At 41.0% G+C, this 21,149-nt stretch overlaps 2 protein-coding genes across 2 annotated transcripts; both read left to right on the forward strand.

The window, feature by feature from the left end:
* Positions 1-1,518: 1,518 nt before the first annotated feature.
* On the forward strand, positions 1,519-7,585 carry LOC135542003 (MOB kinase activator 1A). Its single transcript, XM_064968562.1, has 6 exons — positions 1,519-1,727; positions 2,287-2,453; positions 2,696-2,789; positions 4,933-5,066; positions 5,176-5,339; positions 5,592-7,585. Exons 1-6 carry the CDS (start codon positions 1,714-1,716, stop codon positions 5,667-5,669), a joined length of 651 nt encoding a protein of 216 aa, XP_064824634.1. The 5' UTR covers positions 1,519-1,713; the 3' UTR covers positions 5,670-7,585.
* A 299-nt stretch (positions 7,586-7,884) lies between these two features.
* On the forward strand, positions 7,885-19,866 carry LOC135542015 (TRAF-type zinc finger domain-containing protein 1-like). Its single transcript, XM_064968573.1, has 12 exons — positions 7,885-8,166; positions 8,536-8,572; positions 8,667-8,802; positions 8,939-8,992; positions 9,098-9,539; positions 9,736-10,035; positions 10,216-10,280; positions 15,972-16,226; positions 16,485-16,623; positions 17,236-17,443; positions 19,052-19,103; positions 19,195-19,866. Exons 2-12 carry the CDS (start codon positions 8,538-8,540, stop codon positions 19,231-19,233), a joined length of 1,725 nt encoding a protein of 574 aa, XP_064824645.1. The 5' UTR covers positions 7,885-8,166; positions 8,536-8,537; the 3' UTR covers positions 19,234-19,866.
* Positions 19,867-21,149: the final 1,283 nt, after the last annotated feature.

A 21,149-nucleotide genomic window follows, 5' to 3' on the forward strand; every position in this document is an offset into this window, starting at 1 on the left:
ACACCAGCGGATTTATTACTTGCGGCCCACTCCAAGGGCAAATTGCAACGCATTGTCCAGTCTGCAGAGAGGATCATAGGCTGCCACCTGCCCTCCATCGAGGTCCTGCACAACTCCAGGGCAAGGAAGTGTGCAGGAAAGATCATTGCCTCCCACCCTGGTCATAGACTTTTCCAAGAACTCTCCTCTGACACGGGATTCAGGTCAATCATGACCAAAAAAACACCCGCTAACTGAATAGTTTCTTTCCCTGTGCTGTGTCCCTGACCGACCAGCCATCTGGCCAATAGAGCCTAAAGAACTATGTACTCTATGCTGCAAACATCATCAAGCCTTCTCTGACCTGTACACAAAATAACTGCACTATACTGCAGTTGTGCACTCTGTTCATCTCATTGCATCTGTCTGCATTTAGATATATTTATACTGATATTGTACATTTGTACATTCACTGTATATCCACTGTATATATGTACTGTATATCCACTACTCATTACTTTATAGCTCTATGTTCACTCTACCTATTTGTATATAATGAACTTCTTTCTCTAAATCTTGTATATCACTAGCAGCACCACATCACCAAGTAAAACTCTGAGTATATGTACTTGGTGAATAAAATTTATTCAGACAAAATGTATTTGGAGTCCAGATGAGGGTGACATCATGCATATCAACCAGAGCCATATAAACTAAGTATACCAAACATTAGGAACATCTTCCTAATATTGAGTTACATTTTACATTTACGTCATTTAGCAGATGCTCTTATCAAGTGCATACATTTTCATACTGGCCCTGGGTGTAAATCGAACCCACAATGTTGGTGTTGCAAGTGCCATGCTCTACCAACTCAGCCACACAGGACCTGCACCTGTACTGGTCCCCCATGGTAATCAAACCCACAACCCTGGCGTTGCACGCAAAATTAGCAGATTTGCATGAAATTAGTTATAAAATTTCTAAACTTCTCTCCGCCCCATTGTGAAATGAGTAGAATTGCATGAAATTAACTTTAAAACTGTAAATGTTCTCTCAGCTGTCAAGAGGGGGCCACTAAAATGTTTTGCGCATGATGTGGGGCGGCCCACAATCAAATCTCGCTTAGGGTCCGCAAAGGATAGGACTGGCCCTGCCCATAAGTCTTCAATTGGGTTGAGATCTGGTGAATGAGATGCCATGGCATATGGTTTAAATCATTTTCATGCTCATCAACACATTCAGTGACCACTCTTTCTCTGTGGATGGGTTCATTGTCATCCTATGGAGGTAGCAGTGGTAGCCAAAATAATGGCCTGTCCAGTATTTTAATACATTTAAAAAAAGGATATATACATATACATTAACTTAGGAACCACATCTGTGTGGAAGCATTTGCTTTCAATACACTTTATATCTATATTTGACTCAAGTGCTTCCATTATTTTGGCAGTTGCCTGTTTACCGCTCTGGCGTCAACATGCCGAGGAAGATTCTCGCGAGAGAAAATGTTGCGCTATCTACGTAGTTACGTACAATTTTTCTTTCTTTTCCGTACATCTTGCACGACGACAACACACTGACAAGTAAGAGGTTTGCAAACTTCGGAGAATTTTCACCAGGGCAGTGGAATCTAGAAACACTATATTTTCACCAAAAAGTAGTGAAACCTTGGAAACGACAGTTTTGCTTATATCTACGATATTCGTTGGTCTACACACGGAGTTTTCAACGATGAGCTTCCTATTGTAAGTAACGTTTGCTAGCTAGTTAACGCGTTAGCTTTGTTGGGTTGTGCTCGTAGCTAGTTCGCTAATTAGCAAGCTATGCTGTTAGCTATATTTGCATAATTTACGATTCAGACTAAGACTAGCTAGAAATGCTGTAACCACAGATTATCATAATATGTGTTGAAACTATTGATCATTTTAGTTAACGGTAGCTAGCTTGTGACTGACTAGCCACTGACGTAACGTTCCTAGCTGGGTTGAGAACATTAGCTAAATAACAACAAAATTGTTAGCTAGCTATGTGTGTCACATATCAGGGGAACTAATAATTTACATTTTTTTTACCATGTAGCTAACTAGTAAACAAGTCAGTGGCAAGCAATTATAGATAGCCTGGGTGCCTTCCTGTTTTGTTACAGTCAGCTAATCAGAGGAAAGTGTTAAACAGGAAGGTTCACACAGTATGATTTCATGTCTTGAGTAGTGAGCACATAGCTACCATCTATTCATCACAGTAGCCACAACTTAGAGTAATATCAACAGTGATATTCTATCTCCCCCTCATCCCTTCATCCAGTGGCAGTCGTTCCTCTAAAACCTTCAAGCCGAAGAAGAACATCCCAGAGGGCTCCCACCAGTATGAGTTGTTGAAGCATGCGGAGGCAACACTGGGGAGTGGGAATCTGAGACAGGCTGTGATGCTGCCAGAGGGGGAAGATCTCAATGAGTGGATTGCTGTTAATAGTGAGTGAAAGGGGTGATTGAGGGAGGAGAGCATGAGAGATTGAAATGACACAGACTTCATGGCCTATAGGCTGTAGCACAGTGTCTATATATGTGGCCTGAGATGAGATTTGAGTCTGACTGTTCAGTCTGTGGTAATTGCCTCTTTCATATCAAGTACTTTGTCATTGGGCATTTAGTTGCCTGTTCATTTGTACTCTTACATGAAATAATATGGGCCTTTGGTCTTCTCTCTGTTTCAGCTGTGGACTTCTTTAATCAGATCAACATGCTCTACGGCACCATTACTGAGTTCTGCACTGAGACCAGCTGCTCTGTGATGTCTGCCGGCCCCAGGTAATACAGGCAGACAGAAAATTCAAATGGAAAAGGAAGCTGCACACTCATCTATCTTTGCTGTGGATTTATTTGACCAATGATTCAGCTAAAGAACCTTCATCAGGGTAACATACAGACATTTGATGCATGTGCCGTCTATTTCAATTCTAGTATTCTCTGAAATTGCCTGAAAAGAGTGATGAAAATGTTTATTTATCCATAAGCTACTGCTATGGTCAGCCCAGCACAGACTATCCCCACATAGACATGTTTTATTTTGGTCCCGAGTTTTAAACTTTGGTTCAGTGTGTTGGTTTCACTTCATGTTTTTACAATGTAAGTGCATTACAAAATACATAGTTTCTGGAGGAGGCCCGTATTCACAAAGCATCTCAGAGGTGTGCTGATCTAATCATGCAAACTTATTCGTTACGATATAAAAGGAGATGCTGATCCTAGATCAGCTGTCCTTCTCTGATGTGCTTTCTGAATACTGATTCCTCTGTCAACTGAATCCACTTAAGTACTGTCGTTAGTTTAGTGGTATCTAGTTTTGGCACTTCCTCAGTTCCTCCCCCTGCTCTATTTTTGGTCTCTAATCGGGAGGCCTGCCTGCCATAGATGGAGCCCCATCTGTGCAAAAGACTACCATTTTGATCCTGTATGAAATCTGTTTTTCATCAATATAGCCACGTAGAACACTGAACGTCCCCTATGTCATTGCATGCTTGGGAATTGTGAGCCAGAACAACATATCCTCGTGAATACAGTCACCCGACATGTATAGGGAACAAAAATCAATGAATGGCCGTCTCGGCCCTCACAGCTAACGTCAATTTAGAGAGCAAAAGCTGGGGAGTTTTTGAGTTGTTCAGTCAGAGCATAAATTATCTAACAGTCTTAACTGACAAAGGTATTGATGTGAGTTTCTGTGCCTGTCTTGCCACACATTGTTTTCACCATATCAATTGTGGCCCGTAACATCAGTCTCTGCAATAGTGTGTGGTTTCATAGCATAGCGTGCCTAGCTACTCATCGTGGGAATGATTCAAGTGCTGCCTTTTCCCATGATCAAAGGGCGCACTCTGGCTGAATTTTGTCTTTTAGGTTTGAATTATTTTCACTTAGGTTTTTAAGATTAACCACATTACAATGATTTTGAGAGAGATACATTTTGTGCTCCCAATCGGCCCGTAGCATTGTTACCGGCTTGCTCTATCCAAACGGTGCTGTCCCTTCCTCTCTCCCGTTTCACCGTTTTCATTTGGTGGTGGCGCGGGCACCTACTCAATGAGTACCATTCTGGCTTTTTTGCGCTTAGGCTTTGGTGGTTCAGGTTGAGGCTCAGAAGAATAATCATCAGAGATGTCATGATTAATTTCTTCCCTGCCATCTGAGTCATTTTCATTCAGATTTAGTAGCGATGCTAACACAGCATGTGCATCCATTTGTCTTGGGCTTCTTGCCATTGTAAATTCCTCACGCTCTCACTGTGTACTCCAAGTAGACCAGAGTAGACTGAGAAGACTGCTTGGATTTGGTGGGCTGATATAAGGTACATACCATTTTGAGATTAGAAATGATAATGGATCAACACAATAGAATGGCCCACCCTGTTCTTCATTCACAATTAGGGATTACATAACGATGCATGTTCACTTCCCCTTGTTCATCAACTCACCCATCATACTTAACTTTCATCTGTTATGTGTGAAATTAGTTTTGGTTTAGTTAAGGTTTAGTTTTGAATAAATTATCGGGGTGATTATCAACTGGGCACAATACTTTCTTCAACTGTCTTGAGAAGGAGGGGAGCAGCAGGCCCTACTGTCAGGAAAAGAAGGGCAACGAGGAGGAAACATTGCAAAAAATGACATGCCCTCCTCAATCTGGTTATTACTCTGGGTTCTGTTTTTGATATTAAGATTCGAACAACTACCGTGTGTTATATAGACTTATTTTGTCTTCATAAAGAGGGGGTTTAATTAAATGGCAGAGTAACATTTTTTGTTTAATTCATGAGCAGTCCAAATGACTGCTTTAGCAGGTCTAGTATTAAGCCATGTGTGACATTGTCCAACAATCAGTGATGTTGAATCGTGCCAAAAACAGAAGGAGTGAGAATTGCATGTTATTAAAATTCCATCTCACCTCCCTCAAGGTATGAATACCACTGGGCTGATGGCACCAACATCAAAAAGCCCATCAAGTGCTCTGCTCCCAAGTACATAGACTACCTGATGACCTGGGTGCAGGATCAGCTGGATGATGAGACACTCTTCCCCTCCAAGATAGGTTAGTTGAAAATTCACATTTGTGCGGATGAATTTTAAACCTTCACAACCTTAGCCTAGACCTTTTGGCTTTGAGACAATGATAGAACTCCTCTGCTCTGTCTCCTCAGGAGTGCCCTTTCCTAAGAACTTCATGTCTGTGGCCAAGACCATTCTGAAGCGCCTGTTCAGAGTCTATGCCCACATCTACCACCAGCATTTTGACTCTGTGATGCAGCTGCAGGAGGAGGCCCACCTCAATACCTCCTTCAAACACTTCATCTTCTTTGTCCAGGTGACACTGCTAATACATTCGAAATATCAAATATTCTCTTTATTGGTGGTTAGAAATGATTGTCATGATTCTATCACAGGGGTTTTTCATGCTTCCATGGATATAGTATTATATTTCCATTGATGCATTGTGCAATTATTATTCAGTTAACAGGTGTAATTGTTACTATCCTGTGTAAATATAGCAGGAACCTTGATTTGATATCCTATCACGGTTACATATGGTTTTTACCTTGGTTGTGTGTCTGTTTAGGAGTTCAACCTCATTGATCGTCGTGAGCTGGCCCCTCTGCAGGACCTCATTGAGAAGCTGGGCTCCAAGGACAGATAAACTCCTTCCTCTCTCCATCTCGCTCTCTCTGTGCCTACCACCTCTCTGGGTTTCAATAATTGTCCACTCTTTCACTTTGTGCCTTTTTCTTTCTCCCTCCATTCATTACCTGTATGTTTTTGTTGTTCTGTTCCAGTTTCTTGCTCTCTAGTTGTCTGTCCGCTTTGTTTTAGAGCTTGTATTGTTAGAGTGAGCTCTATCTAGTCTTTCACGAAAGATACCAGAGTGTAGTATGTAAAAGGTGTATTTTGTAATTTTGGTAAACAAGCTATATAATTGGGACCTACTGACCTGTACTGTCGACCAAGATGTTTAAAGAGTTGAAATTGACTCCAGCATTTCTTTCCTATAAGATTTGGGTCAGTTTAAAGTATATCTATATTCTAAAACAGTTTTACATGCTTTCTTTTTTTTTTTTACTCGTGTTTTCAGTTGAAGTTTTGGTCAATAATGTACTTCGATACAGTTTTTTGGATCTGTGTCTGACACGGTTTTAGATTTGTAGATTTTTGCAAAAGAAGTTGCAAAAGCCAGGGAATATTGATCAATAAATATTTGCTGTGACACTTGATATACTTGTGAAATAGATAATCCTCCATAGTTCATAAACAATCAGTGATCATATTTGTATGCTTTACTTGACTACTTAGACATTATAATATATGGTATTTTAAGAGAAATCAATCAAAGTATCAGAGGATACATTTGAAAATGTATATGAAATGTCAAAAATGAAATGTAGTATAATGTGAATATTTAGATTTGAGTCATTCTGTCATTTCACTCAAACAGCACACATGTGCCTCTGATGTTTTAACTGTGTCAAATTACTTGGATATCTTTGTCCTACATGCTGGTACTTAATTTTAATATCAGTATCAAGTCAAACATTGTTTTATTGTTTATTAAACAATTTTACTTTAGTCATGTATGCAAAATGCAATAATAGCAATAGTGCTTGCACCGATACATGACAAAGGTCAATGTACAGGATATACTTTTTTTTGTTGATATTTTCTGTTATTTGTCTTATCTGAGTGTGACACGTTAATTCACCCAAGTCATTATATGTTCAATCTTGGCACACAGGGCTAAAGCAGCAGGGCTGTTTGTTGTGCCACCTTGACACATGCAATTTTGATCACCAAAATGGAATATTAGGCAATGTAAATACATGTTACACTGCTTATCTCTCTTTTGGGCCCCAGTTTGGAAAGTACATCCTTGTAGAAATATGGTCTACTAGTCAACATTAAGCAGTTGTGAGATTGGCATGTCTTTTCAAAACCCCAGCATGTTTGTGATATTCATCATCTTTCCTAATATGTGCTCATATGTTTGATCTGTCTGGATAAAGTGACCTAATATACCGCCGGTATGTGTACTTAACGATTTTATTGCATTCAACATTGTAATTTTGAATGTGGAGTTAGTCCCCATGGGTAATGAGCTGTTGGGAATAATAAGACCATACACACTCCATATGTTTCTGGAATGTATCAAATGTAGTTTTATTTTTTGGGGAAAAGATGCCTACTTTTGGTTTTTATTTTGATCTCATGATTTATTTTACAGATTTACTTCATTTTCTCTACCTTTTTCTCCCATATATCTAATGCCATAGAGTTAAAAAAAACATTTTTTTTATTGCTGTAAAATGAATTGTAACTTTGAGTAAAGAATTCAAAAAGGGTTAGACTTTTTATATATATTTAGATGGTTATAGACCTGTTGGAGGTAGCCTAATTTGTGGGAAATGAATGTTACAACTGTGAGTCCAATACTCTGCTGTAAATAAGATAATTTACAGTACATTATGTGAACAAAACTGTGCCTTAGAAAAGAGAAAATAATGTGTCTGAAATTACAGTATTGATGGCACAATAGTTTGATAAACATTAAAAGGAATTTGTGGAGATTGCATGTGTCTGTTTTGAAAGTTTTAATTGTGTACGAGAGCCTCACAACAATTTAATTGGTTGCTCAAAGGATCAAAAAGAGTAGGGAAACTAAATGACACTTTTCTTGGTAACTTTGCTTGATGTAAGATCGCATCTACTATTCGGAAGTTACCCCATTGAAGTTTACATTTATAAGGGTTAAGGTTAGATAAGGTAGGGGTTAAGGATTTAGGATATGGACGTGCCATTGATCAAATGAGAAAATTCCACTCGGGTGATCTCATTGGTCAACTGTCTTTCGATGACTAGCGCATCAGAGTTGTGCGTCACTAGTACTTTCAAGAAACGCTCTCACTTCGCTAGCTAGCACCCTAAAAATGACTTGCATTAACGAGCTTGGAAAGTAGCTAGCTCGGGTCAAAATCATACAAAGTTAGCAGCAAAATAGTTTTATTGTCACCCTAGAAGTTTACTCTGACATTTAGCTTTTCAAATGGCGATTTAAAGCCGCCCTCCATATTTAGCTATCGTCTAGAGATACCTGAAGTTCCGTTAGCCAAGTACAGTAAACAAACAAGGGACTGAACTCCGCACAGGTAGCTATGTGACTTTCTCATTTATAGATACCGGTACAATCTGTTAAATCGAAACTACCAGCATCGAACTGAAACAATAGCTAGCTACTTTCAATGTTCGCATGGTCATTGTCAGCCAAATGACGATACTAGCTAAATGGGGACGTTTTCTAGCTAGCTAACGTTACTATTTAGTTTGGACAGATTGCTAGCTAGCAATAATGTGGGTTGTGGGTCATTGTAACGTTATCTGTACATTCTGTAGTAAACTTGTTTTAAAAGGCGATATTTGATGCCACAGGTTTTCGGGGGATTGTTTGCCGCCAGAGTTTTTCAAATGCCTATTGACAATTTCAACCCCTTTTTCTTTCCTTCTTATTTCAATGCAAGCCATGGCAGATGAAAGCACAACGTTCTGTGCCAATTGGTAAGTGTGAATATTCAGGGAAGTTGAGGGACAATGTGGATAAATGCACATTAGGGCTCTTTCCCTCTCATTCTTTCTTTCTCTCCCACTCTAGTCAGCATGACATTCCAGAGGCTAATTTCACTACTCATGAGATTCACTGTTGCCGGAATATTGCTCTGTGTGAGGTGTGCCAAGAGCCAGTGCCCCGTTCAGATCTTAAGCAGCACAAGGAGCAGGAGCATATGCAGGTACAGTGCTAAACATGGAGAGGGCGGGAGGTGGTTAGGCTAGTCAAAAGTTAGCATATTCAAAGCTAGGGAGACATCCCTAAGTTGCTGTACACTTGTTGCAAAGGAGGCTTCAAACTTTTTCTTTAAATTTCAGGTGAAATGTAAGTGTGGTTTAAAGGTTGAGAAAAGCCATATCGAATCCCACCAGGTATGTGAAACTTGTATCAGGATGGAGACCTCATCTACCTGACGTGATGGTCATGTATTACAAATTCAACTGAGACGTGGCTTTTATCTGACCTCTCTTTTTCAGAGCTCTGACTGCAATCAGCGGATGGTGCCATGTCAGTACTGTGACCTGGAGGTGGTTTTCAGTCAGTCTAAGGAGCATGAGGATTATTGTGGTACGCGCACAGAGCCCTGTCCATTCTGCATGTGCAATGTAATGTTGAGGGAGCAGGCTGTCCACCCAACCTGGTGTGGTAGCCTCACGCCTCCTCAAGAGAGGAACAACAGCCGGGCAAGTCACAGCCCAGCAGAACCCCAGTCCCCAGGAGCCTGGTTTGAAGCCTACTCCATCCGTAACCTGTTGAGGGCCAAGGAGGGAGGAGGCCACAAGAACAACAATGCCAGTGCATCTGACCGCAGGGCTCTACCACGGCCCCTGGAGGCCAGAGTGCACAACAGCACCCGGGGGCAAGTGGGCCTGGGAGGAAGGGGGGACATTGCCCCGAGGAATACAGACTTCAGCCACTGTACGTCAGCCAATGGCTCATACAAAGTGTTCAAGCTTTTCTTGTCCCTTTACATTTTCCAAAAAACATATTAGAATTTATATTCTGGTATTGACAAACTTCCCTGGCCTATATTAAAGTGGAACATTGTTTAATTGGAATATTTTTTTTGTGTGCTTTGTAAAAACATATCTCACTTGTGGTTTTACCTCCCCAGTGCTGGAACAGGAAGCATCAGTGATGGCCAACAACAATTACAGCATGGCATCATTGGCATGGCCTGCAGGCCAATCACTGGGAGAGGACTCTGCCAACCTGGACTACCTGCTGGCCCTCAGCCTGCAGAGTGATGGGGACACTGGGGATCTAGGGGGAGGAGAGGGGGCCTTGTGGACGGATGTTTGGGACCACAAACTTGGAAGGATGTCTAACACCGGCTCCCTCATCTCTCCCATCTCTGCCCCAAACAACTACCAACATATCATCACAGGCACCAGTACAGACCTTGACCAGACAGGTGAGATACTATACAAAATACCACTTATTGTCCCAGTTTGTTTTCATGTGAGAATTATTTTCTGTTACAGTATGTTGCCCTCCTCTGCCTTTTACATTTTGACACTTCCACCCCTCTTCTGAATAAATCTTGTGTTTTCTACTGTACCCATTATTCCTTTGCTCTTTTTCTCCTATTTAGACACCATGTTGCCCTGTGAGTTCTGTGAGGATCTGTTTCCTGAAGTGGACCTCATTTTACACCAGGTTAGAAGGATCTTTTGACTCTTAGCCTACAAGTCAGGCTAACTCAATGGTGGCTGAGTCTGACGAGACCTGGGAATAAATGTCCTTTATAGGCTGCATCAGTTAGTTATAAACTCAGCCCCCCCTTATTTCCTTCCTGTGGATGTTTCTCTTTTGTTCACTCCCTCTGGTCTAATTTCCTAGTTTTCCCTCCTGATAACAGTTCATACTTGGTCACCGTTCATTTTGTCTTGCACTTGGTATTAGGATTGGGCGATGTCAACCTTTGTCCTATTGTGATTATGTACTTATAAAACGTGATGTACGATGGTATTTCTCCCTTTTGATTCAGAGGGGTTGTGTTAAATGGGGAAAACACATTTCAGTTTAATGCATTGTTGTGCAACTGACTAGGCATCCGCTTTGTCCTCCAAAAATACATTCTATAAAAACGGCTGAAACCACAGTAATGCTATAGCGTGAAATCACATGCTACAACTGGATGAATCAGGAAGAATGATAATGTTATTGAAAGCCTTGGCAGAGGCGAAGTGCAGGCAAATATTTTCTAATATCCCTTTCTGGTGGAGCGTGTGTGTCTGTCTCATGCACATGATGGAGCAAAGTGACAGTCAACTGATAATGCACAGGCGGTCTTACCTTAGTCAGTTAGGTTATAGTCCATGAGCCAGGGCGTCAGTCGGGCTGACTTGGGGCCGACGATGTCTCAGGGATTTCTTTGAATGTCTAGGTCTCTAGAGGTGGACAATGTTGGATAGCAGTGCAGCAATCGTAGCTCTCTTTGTGCTATCACGCTTTCTTTCATCACTCCATCAGATGCGTTTTTTTCCATAGGGATTTTACCCTATGACAAACAGTCAGTATACAACAAGCTATTGCTCACTTAGACACTTTAGTCATATCATTGTAAAGCTTAGATTCATCAGGCACATTTTTCAGAACTTTGACCTGTTAAATATCATAATTACCTGTTATAAATGGATTTAAAAAGCAAACCATGATACATCTTCAACTTTGTTTGACAAGTGGAAATTGTATAGATACACTAGCATTCAAAAGTTTGGGGTCACAGAAATGTCCTTGTTTTTCAAGAAAAACATTTTTTTGTCTATTTAAAATAACATCAAATTGATCAGAAATACAGTGTAGACATTGTTAATGTTGTAAATTGTAAAAAAATTGTAAATTTTTTTTTTTTAAATCAGTCGTTTCCAGCGTGCAGAGGCCCATTATCAGCAACCATCACTCCTGTGTTCCAATGGCACGTTGTGTTAGCTAATCCAGGTTTATAATTTAAAAAGGATAATTGATCATTAGAAAACCCTTTTGCAATTATGTTAGCACAGCTGAAAATGTGTGCTGATTGAAGAAGCAATTAAACTGGCCTTCTTAAGACTAGTTGAGTATCTGGTGCATCAGCATCTGTGGGTTCGATTACAGGCTCAAAATGTCCAGAAACAAATAACTTTCTTCTGAAACCCGTCAGTCTGTTCTTGTTCTGAGAAATGAAGGCTATTCCATGTGAGAAATTGCCAAGAAACTGAAGATCTTGTACAAAGCTGTGTACCACTCCCTTCACAGAACAGCGCAAACTGGCTTTAACCAGAATAGAAAGAGTGGGAGGCCCCGGTGCACAACTGAGCAAGAGAACAAGGACAAGCCTTAATTTCTCATCATAGTGATGTAGAAAACACAACCATGTGTGCCAGATATATAAAGATTATTCACAGAAATGTGTTAATGTTCCCAGAAAGCTGTCTGAATCACTGATTTCTGAAGATGCTACGATCAACAATTGCAATATTTAATCTTCAACCATGGTAAATGAATACATACATCTGAATAGTCATGGATGTGATTTGATTAAAATGACATACGATGTAGCTGTTTTCAGTATGAGGACTAAACCGTGCATTCGGAAAGTATTCAGACCCCTTCACTTTTTCCACATTTTGTTACGTTACAGCCTTATTCTAATATGGATAAATAATCAAAAAATATTAATCAATCTATACACAATACCCCCTAATAACAAACTAAATACACGTTTTTAGATATTTTTGCAAATGTATTTTTGCAAATGTATTAAAAATGCAGTCCCTTTACTGTGAAACTCAAAATTGAGCTCTGGCGCATCCTGTTTCCATTGATCATCCTTGATGTTTCTACGACTTGATTGGAGTCCACCTGTGGTAAATTCAATTGATTGGACATGATTTGGAAAGGCGCACACCAGTCTATATAAGGTCCCACAGTTGACAGCGGATGTCAGAGCCAAAACTAAGCCATGAGGTCGACGGAATTGTTAGTAGAGCTCCGAGACAGGATGGTGTTGAGGCACAGATCTGAGGATCGGTACCAACACATTTCTGCAGCATTGAAGGTCCCCAAGAACAGTGGCCTCCATTATTCTTAAATGGAAGAAGTTCAGAACCACCAAGACTCTTCCTAGAGCTGGCAGCGCGGCCAAACTGATCAATCGTGAGAGAAGGGCCTTGGTCAGGGAAGTGACCAAGAACCTGATGGTCACTCTGACAGAGTTCATCTGTGTAGATGGTTGTCCTTCTGGAAGGTTCTCCCATCTCTGCAGCACTCCACCAATCAGACCTTTATGATACAGTGGCCCGGCGGAAGCCACTCAGTAAAAGGCATGTGACAGCCTGTTTGGGGTTTGCCAAAAGGCACCTACAGGACACTCAGACCATGAGCAACAAGATTCTCTGGTCTGAGGAAACCAAGATTAAACTCTTCGGCCTGAATGCCAAGCGTCACGTCTGGAGGAAACCTGGCACCCCTCATCACCTGGTCAATACCATCCCTACAGTGAAGCATGGTGTTGGTAGCATCATGCTGTGGGGATGTTTTTCAGTGGCAGGATCAAGGCAAAGATGAATGGAGCAAAGTACAGAGATCCTTGATGGGTCTTAGACTGGGTCTAAGGTTCTTCTTCCCATAGGACAACTACCCTGAGCACACAGCCAAGACAACATAGGAGTGGCTTTGGGACAAGTCTCTGAATGTCCTTGAGTGGCCCAGCCAGAGCCTGGACTTGAACCCGATCGGACATCTCTGGAGAGGGCTGAAAATTGCTATGCAGTGACACTCCCATCCAACCTGACAGAGCTTGAGATGACCTGCAGAGAAGAATGGGAGGAACTCCACAAATACAGGTGTGTGATGCTTGTAGTGTCATACCCAAGAAGACTCAAGTCTGTAATCACTGCCAAATGTGCTTCAACAAAGTACTGAGTAAAGGGTCTGAATACTTATGTAAACGTAATATTTCAATTTTTTATTTTTAATACATTTGCAAACATTTCTAAGCCTGTTTTTGCTTTGTCATTATGGGTTATTGTGTAGATTTGAATCAATTTTAGAATTAGTCTGAAACGTAACAAAGTGTGGGGGAAAGTGAAGGGGCTTGAATTCTTATCGAATGCACTGTATCCCAAATACCTTACATTCCATTACAGTGTCGTAAAATCCAATGTTGTGCCTGTTGGCTTATTACATTACTTTTAGTATTCTATTAACGGACCAATCTGCTTTGGCCCCATAGTAAGAACTTTAATGAACTACAAATAATAGTTTGTTGCTCACATCAGGTGAAAACGAATTGGCATTCCAATGGAATTTTACATTGTAATGTATTTAGCAAGTGTCTAGTCCTCTACTACATTGCTGCACTGCAATCACACATTTTCCAACTCTATGGACATAAAAAGAAATGTGGGCCCAAGTGAGCCTGATGACACACATTTGTGGGTTTGGCTCATGGACTATTATAAATCAGGGTCTGGATAGAAGTAAAGTCTACGGTCTTCAGAACTGGATAATTGCTTTGCATCGTCCTCTTAAAGGAGAATTTACCCAAAATCAAATAACTCCAAAGGGATTTCATACATCGAAACTATTTCAGTGGAGTTAGCCCTCTCTCTCCCTGTAGTGCTGTATTGAAATGGCTGCAAAAACGGGACTTGTGACCTTGCTCTGCTCCGTTGCCAGTGAATTTTATGTTTCAGAAATCTGCAAAATGTGGACAAATTCGTTTTATTGAAAGTGTTCGGCCGAATGAGCTATTTTTGTCATGTGCTATCGCTTTTGAGCCACTAAAGGTGTACTTTACCACCTAAATCGTTTGCAGTGTAATGCTCATGTACACCGTCATGGGGAGACACTGCTACGTAGAAATGTCATGATATGCCCTTATGTGGAGCTTGAAGTCACTTTTTTTTTTAAATGGGGGGGGAGAAGGAGCTGGAGCGAAAGTTGATTTTTAAATTAGGCATATCGCAGGTAAAGTTAGTTATGCAAAGTGGGGGGAAATATGGTAGAGAGCTGTTATTCGGTCCCTAGCTGTACTTTATACTGGAAATCAAAGGAAGAAGGCACCAAATATCACTGTTTTCTGATAAAGATACAGAGAGATGCAGAAGATGGTTATTAGCAATTCGATATTAGTAAAAGTAAATAATTATACGACCAACCTTTCATTGCTCTGTATGTGTGTATCCAGCACTTCATCAACGATGGATATGAACGAGATATCCAATCTGTATTTATGGGGACAGAAAACCAAAGGATCCTAAAAGATAGGGAGAGAGCAAACTCCACTGAACTAGTTTCAATGTATGGAATCACTTGGGAGTTTCTGGATTTTGGGTAAACTTCTCCTTTTAATGGGCATAAAGCTGTGATTGAGAGTAGCCTAAGCCATTCGAAGCATGCATGCACAAAACAATGAAAGCCTAGCCCAAAGTCATATTAATATCAAATGGAGAGACAAGGGAATATAGCCTCCTTTTTTTTAAACAGTTAAGCACAAGGGTAAATCCACTTGAATTCAATCACTTTTTGACAGCACCCCTTTTGATTTGAACAAAACCTTCCATACATATTTTTCCATTGTAGAAGTCCTCAGAAAATGACCTTTTGGGCTTGACTGCCAAAACATTCAGGAAATAAAGGTGTTCAAAGTTGACTTATTTTGCATACCATACCATGAGACATCCATGTACCTTTATCTCATGAATGTTTTGGCATTCAGGTCCAAAACGTCCCTTTATGACCACTCTTTCTATGGGTAAACGTATGCAAAGTTTTAAAATCAGGTTATTCTGACAAAAAGGGATTGAATTCAAACGGATTGTGTCTGTTCTAAAACAAATTCTCGGTTTCAGCTATAAGGCCCATGCACCCGAGAGAGAGAGACAATATTTTCTGACTGGACATTTTGCGCCTCCCTGTCTAGCCTATATTCCTCTGTTCTGTAGGCCAATATAACATGTGCGATTCATTGAAATAGGACAAGGCAGATTACTCAATGTCACTTGTGTGCTGCCCTTGCCAGTCAAGTTCAAATAGGATAAACCATTGTTCGTCACATCACAATGTCGTCACCATCGACGATGCCTGTCAATCATCGTCGATAGACGATACTATGGTAATATCACTCAACCCTACTTGGTATCCCACCCCCGCACCTTTTTAAATGCACAATTATGTAACGTCGATAGTTATGGTGGAATGCCACAATATGTAAATGTTTAGAACTGTTAGTCATTTTCTATCTGAGGGCTGATTTGATAGTGTGGATCATGTGGTAATTACCTGAGGGTAGGTAGCAAGCCACCTGACCTATCTGGTGAGCAGAAATACATTTTTCCCACCATGGCTGTTTTTGTCTTTCAGACTGGCTGTAGTCCAGCCTCAGCCTTTGCATCTTTCAGCAAGCGTCCTCCATCTCCACGCTGTGATGACAGGATTGCTAGGGGTGCTGTTGGTCTTCTGCACTTACCACCTGACACCCCTAGCTTCCCCACCTTGCCCCTTTCAGTCTCCCCGCTCTCCTACAGTTCACCTGCCAGTCCACTAGAGGGGGACGTGGTTATTCCCTGTGAGTTCTGTGGCGTGGCCCTGGCGGAGGCCGTTGTCTTTCACCACCAGGTAGGCCTATGTTATTTGCTCTGCAAGATGTAGTACTGTAAGAACTGAAGATCAAAGAGTGTATGCCAATAATTTTGAAAAGTCCTTAGTCACAATACAAATGAGGGAGAAAAGTCCTTTTGACGGGTAGAAAATCTGGTAACTTTGCTCCTATACCTGTGTATTAACAGTGCAATAATACTTGAGTAATTACCAACATGTTGCTCCATAGTAATTTCCTAGTAATCGAGTAGAGCATGACACTTTTTTTTTTTACAGGATAAGTGTGACCTCCGACCCTGCTCTGTTCACTCAGTGGATAAGGTCAGCAAAGTGTCCTTTCAGAAACCATCTCTTCCTCCAAAAGAGAGCTGTGGACAGAACTCCCCTGAGGTGCAGAGGAGACTCAAGCACCAATGTAAGACATTGAACCCCATGTTCACCAATGCTCAATCATTTTTAACAAAGTCAATGTTGCTTGGGTGACATCTATCCACCTATGTTTTATATTATTATGTTATTTTACAAGGATTGAAAACACATTCTCATTTACAGCAATGACATGGGACATAGTTGCAGGGGAAAGGGAGGGAGATGAATAAGTCAATTGGAAGCTGGGGGTGATAAGGTGGCTATGATGGTATGAGGTCCAGATTGGGAATTTAGCCAGGACACCGGGGTTAACACCCCTTCTCTTACTATAAATGCAATGGGATCTTTAGTGACCACAGAGAGTTAGGACACCTGTTTAACATCCCATCCAAAAGACTGCACTCTACACAGGGTAATGTACCAATTACTGCCATAGTGTATTGGGATATATTTTTTTAGACCATAGGAAAGAGTGCCTCCTACTGGCCCTCCAACACCACATCCAGCAGCATCTAGGCTCCCATCTCGGGACCAGCTCTACTTCGCTTCAGACAAGGCAGCAGTGGGATGCAGGGTGGTATGCTGCTATGTGAAATTTATACATCAAATTCAGAGAGACTGACTAATTTTGTGTGTGTGTACTCGCTTGCATCTAAAGTGGACTCCTTGAGTGGGCTGGACAGAGAGAGGCCCCTGGTGCGAAGCCCAAACGAATGGCAGAGAGACCACAGTGGGCTGCCCATTACAGGGAAGATCTCAAACTGTGATCCCCAGGTGAAGAACAGGCTCCAGCATGGCAGAGAGACAGATGGAGGCCACTCACTTTTCAGTGAAGGCCACAAATCCAACTCTGCAGCAGCTGTGGGGTAAGAACAATGACATACCTTCCATAATGTAATTTTAACAAACAATTTGTTTTGGTACAAAAACATAATTTAAAATGGTTTGGAAACCTAATATCTGGATTATGTTTTGTGTTACAGAATTAGTGTTAAGCGTTTTCTTTAGTATAATATAGGGATGGTAATTAAAGGATGTAACGATCGACCAATACACATCGCTCCCTGGTTCAAATGTTTAATATATGAGTGCACATGTAGGAGCCCAAACCGATCCACATTAAGCATGCATCGGTTAGAGAAAAATGACTCAAACCTTACAAATCGCCTATTTACCAATGTTTTTACTCATTGTTTTATTCCAAAAATACCTCTTATCTGTTGTGACTGAATTGATGCCGCCTTCAGTTCAGTAGCCTATCGAACTTTCATGCATGTTCTGCATATGACTGTCAGATAACAACTGTGTACATTGTGCAGGAGACACAGCTGCACGCGCAAACGAGAGGTAGACCTATCCCCTGTTCTAATATCTGACACTTCAGCATTCAGATGCTTGTACAATGGCTTTCACAATGTCAAATGATAGGCTTTATTAGTTACAACCTATGTAGTTTGCTGTGTCATTGTTACCGAATGCACAGTAGAAAGTTTTTACCGGAGTTGTGTAGTTTACCAGAGTGGATGTGTTACGAATCCCTTTTGGCCCGACAGTCTAGGGGGGATGGTAATGAGACCCGTAACATAACTCATGCAAATTATTATTGTGACAAAGTAAAAGTGTGAACGAAATAACCACGACAACAGAAATCTACCGTCAAACTCCAGGTTTATTTATAAACACACGGTAATGGGGGGAGCAGGAAAAGGGGCTGAGCTGGACCCAAGGAAAGAAACAATAAGTATACAAAAACACCCCTAAGCTAGACTAGCCTACTTTAACAACAGCTAACTAACTAACCAAAAATACAGTGTGTGGTCCGCCCAGTTCTAACTAGTGTATTTGGTCACTTTTATCCAATACTTCCAATACGGGTACTACCTTTCCTCCGGCAATATCGTTACCCATTATAAAGGTCACACCTTTCACTGGCAACATAGGGCGTACCCCCACTCTGAATATTCCACTGATTAACTCAGTGTACTTTCACAAAGTGCAATGGCACTGGGACAAAACCCATTTCAATACCCTGCACTAACACACTGGAACCACAGTATGTATCGTCAGATAAGGGCAACACATCAGACAACATAAACGACTGCGCCGCACCAGTATCTCTAAGGATTTTAACCGGTCGTTGAGACGCTTCGTCATTCGTTAGGGACACAAACCCCTCCAATGAATGGTTCATAACTGCGGTCGGGGACTGAGACTTTCAAACTACAGTTACCCTGAGGCACCTGTTTTGTTGCAGACCTCACAACCGTACGAATTAGAGCAACACCTGTTGGTGGCAGACAGATCCACCTCTAACCGAATTGCACCGAATCATTTCAAACTAAAAAGTATCGTTCCTGTATCATATTGGAGCCAATGCATCTAGATAGGTGTCAAATCGTTCATGAAAGGAGAGATGCACGTCCCTAATGATAATGCTTCCAAATTAAATTAAATATTTTACCTCTATCCACCAGACCACCCCTAAGAGAAAATAATGGGGGAAGAAGGAATGCAGGGCCATCAAAGGTAAACAAACAATCATTGTTTCTTTAGAGCTTCTATGGGGGTCATCTTTTAAGTAAATTTGAATGTTTTCTGTGACCACATTCATTTTTAGGTGCCTAAGAAGCAAAACAAAGAACATGACGAGGAGTGAGGTCGAGACTGTCGATGGGAAGAGCACCAGGCAATCACCAAATGCTTTTCGTGTGAGCTGTGGTCTGTCACGCTAAAAGTGGTGTTTCTGGCTGACAACATTGAAGACACCTCCGAGGTCTCACCATGCTTAGGTTGGTGTTTAACACTGATGCCCAACTGCGCAGCAGATTACGTGGTGCACAACCAGTGGTTGAATCAATCCAATATAGTTGGCCTAAAACACGACCCGTCTCTTTATTGCCTGTGTGTCGGTATGTATCAGTCGCTCTACCTTTATACTTTTTTTTTTAAACAGTCAAACTGACATTTTTGTGATTCCAATATTTTGTTATAACTTTAAGCTTATTGTAGTCCTTTCAGTTTTAAACTTTTAATATAAATTGTATAGAATCTAAAACCCACCTTATTATATTCTTGAAAAAACTATGTAAAGAAAAAAAAAGTATATGTAAGACATCTTGAAGCACCACAAAGTAATTGTACTGTTCTCTGAATAAGGGAAAATCAATGACAAATAAATACATTATCTAAGCATTATTTGTATTTCAGACTGCACCTATAAGTGTTTTTATTCAAATACACTGATGTCATCTTCATACTTTTAATAAATCCTAGTATTGATGCATATGTGCTTGTTGATCACTCTTAATGTAAAATAATGTTCTCAATACAAAGTATTTATTCATCACATGGCCATCCTAGAATTGTAATAGGCTAAAATTCTTTGAAACCTTCACATCACCTACACATATCACATTGGTTACTGCAGTATGACCAGAGAGTGAGATTTGCAGAGATTCAAAATTAGTACTTGGTCAATGGTCCTCTATTTTCCCCACCTGTAAAAGTTTAGTTTGCAGACCATTGGCATTCATTTCTTCAGTTCAGTGTTGGCTGTATCCCTCATTCAATAGGTTAAACATAATCTCAATTATACTGAACAAAAATATAATATAACATCCAACTATTTCAAAGATTCGACTGAGTTATAATTCATAAGGAAATCGGTCAGTTGAAATAAATTCATTAGGCTCTAATCTATGGACTGTATATGACTCAGAATACAGATATCTTAACAAATAAAAGGGTAGGGGCATGGATCAGAACCAGTCAGTATCTGGTGTGACCACCATTTGCCTCATGCAGTACATCTGCTTTGCGTAGTGTTGATCAGGCTGTTGATTGTGGAATGTTGTCCCACTCTTCAATGGCTGTGCGAAGTTGCTGGAAATTGGTGGGAACTGGAAAACGCTGTCGATCCAGAGCATCCCAAACATACTCTATGGGTGACATGTCTGGTGAGTATGCAGGCCATGGAATAAGTGGAATGGTGTACAGATCCTTGTGACATGGGGCCATGCATCACGCTGAAACATGAGGTGATGGCAGATGAATAACACGACAATGGGCCTCAGGATCTCGTCATGGTATCTCTGCATTCAAATTGCCATTGATAAAAAGCAATTGTGTTCGTTGTCCATAGCTTATGCCTGCTAATACCATAACCCCACCTACATGTGGTGCACTGTAGCCTAGTGGTTATAGCATTAGGCCAGTGACCAAAAAGCTGTCGTTCTGCCCCCGAGCAAGGCATTCAATCCACTGTTCCCTGGGCGCTGAAGACGTGGATGTCAATTTAAGGCAGCTCCCCGCACTTCTCTGATTCAGAGGGGTTGGGTTAAATGCGGAAGACACATTTCCGTTGAAGGCATTGTTGTACAACTGACTAGGTATCCCCCGTTCACACGATGCCAAACACGTGGTCTGCGGTTGTGAGGCCGGTTGGACATAGTGCCAAATTCCCTAAAATGATGGAGGCTGCATATGGTAGATAAATGAACATTCTATTCTCAGGCAACAACTCTGGTGAACATTTCCATAGTCAGCAAGGCAATTGCACGCTCCCTCAAAACT

This window comes from Oncorhynchus masou, chromosome 1 (assembly GCF_036934945.1).
Source record: "Oncorhynchus masou masou isolate Uvic2021 chromosome 1, UVic_Omas_1.1, whole genome shotgun sequence".
Taxonomy (NCBI): domain Eukaryota; kingdom Metazoa; phylum Chordata; class Actinopteri; order Salmoniformes; family Salmonidae; genus Oncorhynchus; species Oncorhynchus masou.